At 35.3% G+C, this 5,733-nt stretch overlaps 1 protein-coding gene across 1 annotated transcript; it reads right to left on the bottom strand.

Moving 5' to 3' along the window:
* Positions 1-951: 951 nt before the first annotated feature.
* Positions 952-4,818, bottom strand: NPVF (neuropeptide VF precursor). Its single transcript, XM_085053944.1, has 3 exons — positions 4,678-4,818; positions 2,189-2,561; positions 952-1,313 (listed from the first exon to the last, which is right to left on the bottom strand). Exons 1-3 carry the CDS (start codon positions 4,816-4,818, stop codon positions 1,276-1,278), a joined length of 552 nt encoding a protein of 183 aa, XP_084910070.1. The 3' UTR covers positions 952-1,275.
* Positions 4,819-5,733: the final 915 nt, after the last annotated feature.

Consider the following 5,733-nt stretch of genomic DNA (forward strand, 5'->3'; position numbering starts at 1 on the left):
AAAGATTTGTTTGGGACTCTTACATTCAAAATGTGTAATCTCATTGGTTTTTATCAGTTTAGATTTTCCTATCTCTTTGTTATTTCAGGTAGGAGCAAGTAGAGAGAATAGATATTCTGAGGACTGTAGTCTGATTCCTTTGGATTGAAATAGATTCACCAGGCACAGGTTGAATAGTGTTGTCTTTCAAGTAGGCTCATTAAGTTTGTAGAGGAACGGCAACTCAACCTTTGTCCCATCTATGAATTTATCTGGTCAGTTTGTTAGGGCTTTTTCCAGGTTCTTCTAAAGATATGTAGAATGTAAGGATATCTGTTTACTGGTTATTCAGCATAAAGACAAAGACAAGAGATGGGAGAATTAATAAATCAAACTCTCAGATACCCAATCTTTGGGGAAGAGGAGGTAACAAGACAGTAACAAAGAGCAGAATTCCTGGATCACTGCTTGATGTGACTTGAAGGAACCACTCAATGCCTTGAGGAGGTTCAGCCAAACATTGATGAGACACTCTGAACATGTGTGTATATGATCTGATAGCAAATCTCAAGTCAGGCTAGCTGGTGAGTAGAGTGAGTGGTCTGATTGCCAGCAACTGAGGAGTCAAAGGTAGGTGGAGGTCTGAGGGCTAGGAACTGGACAGAGACAGATTGTCTGGTTCCAAGCTATTGAATAGACCGAGCATCAAATGGCTGCTCATGCAGGGACCCATTTGTGTGTGTGATTCTCATATCAATTTAAAACTGGACTAGCTGGTGAGCAGAAGAGGTGTAGGAGCAAGCTACCAGAGAGACACATTGCCTTTCAGATTTATGTTTAAGATGACTCATAAAAAACAGAAAAACATTTCTCAACACTTTTCTTTAGCTGCCTGTGACACAAAGGCTAGCAGCAGTTTTGATCCTGCTTCTGATTGTTATTTACATCATAGGCTTCTTTTTATTTGAACCATGCATTTTTTTTCAAATTATGCTTATTTTAATTTTGCTTAAAATGCTTTAAATTATACAGCCGTTGTTCTGAAATTAGGTTTTACAGCCAATAGGACATAAGTTGCACAGAAGTAAATAGAATTTATACTACACTGCCACTGAAGTAAACTACTACACCAACCACTACAATTATCATTGCCTTATATGTCAAGGGTTTGTACAGAATAAATACATTATGCATACATGAAGGCAGGTTTGCACTTCAGTTCACATATGTTTCCTTTTCATGACCTGGAGTTTTGAAAACACATCGCAGCTTTTCCAAGTCTTTCAGATTCTGTCTTCATAATTTCATTCTGGTAACTGTCAGAATTCCTGTCCCTAAAAATACCAGACAAATAAAACAAAAGCTGTTATAATTAGGTGAGAGAGTGAGAAAGGAATGAAAGGGATCAAATTAAATGAGAGAGAATCCTGGCTTCTAATATATCAGTTATCTTTCCTGGCTTGAACTTCTCCTTTATGCATGTGTCAGGTAGAGGTCAGGGGTAGCCAACTGAAACTTGGTTACAAGACAAATGGGCAGTTCCAGTAAGGCAGCAGTTATGATAAGAAGGGCTGTTATTGAAGAGCTGGTTTAAATTATTCTTAGTAATGCACAGGAAATAGTTTTCTATCCTGAAAAAATTCTGAGATGTCATAAAAAGTTTTTCATATTAACTTGGAATGAGAAATCAAAACCTCAAACATTGTCTCAGTAAGAAAATATGAAAAAAATAGGATCAGATGAGAAAAAACCATTTTCAGAATGCTGGTATTCAGCTTGGAGTTTTGTCTTTTTATAACTCTAATTTGCATAAATTTAGAAAATGGAAGAGTAATTTTTAGGGAAGTTTGTAATTTTATAGTGCTGAAATGGGATATTTTAATGTTTCTGTACCTTCTTCACCAAAGCTATAACTTTGCAAAATGAAACCTGATCTAAAAAGGCATCAAACATAATCCTGTCATATGAACATTTTCCGATTTGGCTATTTGGCAATAGAAAAGATTAGAAAAGATTTTATAAAAAGATTCTCCACTACTTTTGATGAGACTTTTTGATTTGATGAACTGCAATCTTTCTTTTGGCAAATTGAACTCATATTGAAATGCTTAGAGATATTTCTTGAGAAATTCTAGCTGTATTTGATCATGGCAAGCCTATGATTTAATATGTATTTTAATGCATGGCTTGAACACTTGTGTAGCATTACCTGGTTCAGATTCCTGAACGTTTCCAGGCAGATTGACAGCCAGTGACTTCCCAAATCTCTGTGGCAAATTTAGAAGTGATGGACTGGAACCTTTAACAAGTGGAGATCTCCCAAGCCTGTGTGATACCTTTGGAGCATGATTAGGTATGGTATCTCCAAAAGCTCTCCCAAATCTCAGGGGCAAATTAGCAAATGGTTTAATGTTTCTTTCTTCTGGATAATTCCTTCCAAATCTAAGAGGTAAATTAGCAACTGAATTTGGCACCTTGTTTACTGTAAAAGGGTTCATTTTAATGATATTTTTTGATCCCCAGTCTTCCATTTCTTCAAAATTGAGACTCCTCTGCTTTTCTTCCAAAACATTATCTTTAATCTAAAGAAAAATAATTAAAAAAATTAATAAATAAATTAAATAATTTAAAAATTAAATTTAAATATTTAATAATTAAAATATGTAAATATTTAATAATTTAAACAATTTAAATAATTTAAAAAAGGATACTATCATTTTATAGGGCATTACTCTATCTACCAGTCACACAAAATATTCAATTCATACCTCCTTAGCAAGCTGCCAGATAATAGTCTTATTTTTTTGAATATGTAATGTTTTTTAGTTGTGTTTTATATGGGCTCCTTCATGTGGATTACTTCATATCCAGACACTGTCCGGCTTGCCTTTTCAAACCTCTGATACCAAGAGCACATCTCCATGTCAGTATCAGCAAATGGTTCTGTCCAAATGGTGTCAGTTGGAAATATTTCTGGGCATAGCTGTCAGTGCCTGTGCCATCAGTTAAGGGTGGAGAGCAGTTATTGTCAGGTCCACATTTGCTAATGTCACCACTGAAGTTGTCTGGAGGGGAAGATGCTGAATATATTTAATGACTTGACAAAGACCCAGACTCTTGTTCATCTGGTGTGGATGAACAAGAGCATGGACCAAGCTACCTGAAGGTATAGCTCATTTCTTTCTGTGCACTGGGTGGATGCTTTGGACCCAATATCCATCCAGGCCAAAAGACAGGGAAGTGAGTGGAAATTTCTTGGTTGAAATTACTTTCATTTTTCTCGAGTTAAGCTTACATAGAGAGCTCAGCATCTGTACAGAAAATAAAACTGCCATCTTTTTATATAAACAGAAAACAAAACAAACAAAAAATTCATAATGATGTCAGTCTCCAAAGCGCCAATTCCTAATATTAATTAGGAACATAATTTGAATATATTTGGAGAATGTTGGAAATTTCTTTTGTGAAGCTTTTTAGACAACATAACTTGGGTCAAGTTCACATCTGGCCTTGCAGCATAGAGGTTGCCCTGAGCTTTAAGTGGCTTTAGTCCTCCACTAGTATACAAGTTGCACTGGGAGTGCCTGGGCTCCAAAATTTTATGCAACCAGCACAAAATATACTGTCTGTATCTATACTGACATACAATGAAGAACTGAGCCTAGTATATTACCGATGATGTAAAGGGCAGCTATTGCTTGAAAAATAGCTTTATCAGTATGACCCTTCTTATAGAGGAGTGTTCTTCCCAGGCATATTGAAAATCATTTACTTTTGTGACAAAAATTATTATCCAAGCCTTAGCAGCAAATATGTACAAATAGGGGTTTAAATTTCAGTTAAAGACACAAAAGCTACTAATCCTAATTTCACTTTGTTTTCCCTGTTTGACTTCCCTGTGAGCTACTCCAGTTACTGGCAGAGAAGGGGAATGAGCCATTCTTGTTCATACTTCATGATGAAAACATTAAATAAACTATCCCTCTGATTGCACCTGCATACCCCTTCTGGAAGTATATAAAAGACAGTGGATTAGATAGACCAGAGGATTTGACTAGAATAATTGAAATTGTATTTTGTTTTGAAGGTTGTTTATTATACCAATGATGATAAGTCAAAAAGAGAGGTTGGCTCCCATTTCCCAGGGAGTATTTGCAGGGCAGACATGAAAAATAATACAGATGAAGTGTGCAAATTTAATTTGGCATCTATTGAGACATAATAAATGTGCAACCCTGCAAAGAAATTTTTATAGGCAATATCCAGAGTAAAATTTTAAGACCATTAACTATATTAGATTTAAAATGTTCTCTGTTTATCATTATTCTTTGAGTATTACAAGCATGCCTTTATTAATTTTGGATTAATAATCTATCTGTTATATTATGTGCATAAAATGCCTGACAGGAATGTTAATTGAGGACCCACTGTGTAAGTAAGAAACATTTCAGAAAAAGTCTCAGCCTAATCAAAAAGCTGTATTGTGAGAAAATTGAAATATGAGTTGATTTACAGAGTATGTGTGTCTGAGCAAATGAATTTCTTGAAAATTCTTTCAACAAGCTTTTTTCATACTGCTAGTGCTGTAATGCTGAATGCTGTGCTGTGAGTTTAGGACAGCCTGTGCCAAAACATCCAGTGAGCTCAGGATCTGACCCACAGTTTCCCCAAATAATGTAATAGTCATACAGATCTTACCTCATAATATTTCTCATCATTCTCTTCTCTGCTCTGCAGCCTGAACTTCATCGGTTCATTAAGACATATGCTGTTTGATGTGAGAAAGACCACTGTAGCTAAAACAAGCAGAGTAAACTTCTTGGTTGAAAGTACTTTCATTTTTCTCGAGTTGAGCTTACATAGAGAGCTCAGAATCTGTACAGAAAATAAAACTGCCATCTTTTTATATAATCAGAAAACAAAACAAACAAAACAAAAAAATCATCATGATGTCATTCTCTAAAGCTCCAATTCCTATTATTAATTAGGGAAGTAATTTGAATATATTCAGAGAATGTTGGGAATTTCTTTTGTGAAGCTTTTTTTAGCTTTTTTGTTATGGACACTCTGACTTTATAAATATTTTCATCTGGTGAAGTATGTCTTAATTAGCTGATTTTGAGAGCTACAACAATAGGGATATACAATAGCCACAATGCTCCATCACTAGTAGACAAAATCACCTTATTTTTTGTTTTGTATCAGTGTCCTCAGAGGGACTAAGAATGCCTTCTCCATGTAAGCATTCTTCTGCTTAAACAATCCTTTTGGACCATGGAATGCTTGTTTATACTTATGTACAACTGAGACATTTTTCCCATTGAAATCAAGTGCTATTGGAGTTGTTGATGAGGTCCTAAGAGATGTTATGCATCAACAGGATCTATTGATATGCATAGTATTTATGCTCTAAATTGGACGTATTAATTTGCATTCAGAAGGGATGAGGCACATGCTTTTAAAACCCTGCCTATAAGTAAAATTTTTAGAAATGCCAAAGATGATGTTACATCTATATTTTAAGGCCAAATATCCAATGGTGGTTTTTAAAAAGGCATCTGCCACTTCGCTGAACATAGTGAAAGCACTGGACTGTCCATGCATGTTCTGTCCCAGAAGGAGATTCAGGATGCACACTAAACATACCTTTAAAGTGCATATTGAATTGGTTGCCAGATAGGCTGGTGAGCCAGGCTAACATTAGAAAAAAAGCATGTTGTGTTCGTCTTCCATTTGTTATTCCTAAATTCTTGA

This window comes from Lichenostomus cassidix, chromosome 2 (assembly GCF_008360975.1).
Source record: "Lichenostomus cassidix isolate B80296 chromosome 2, HeHo_3.0, whole genome shotgun sequence".
NCBI lineage: Eukaryota > Metazoa > Chordata > Aves > Passeriformes > Meliphagidae > Lichenostomus > Lichenostomus cassidix.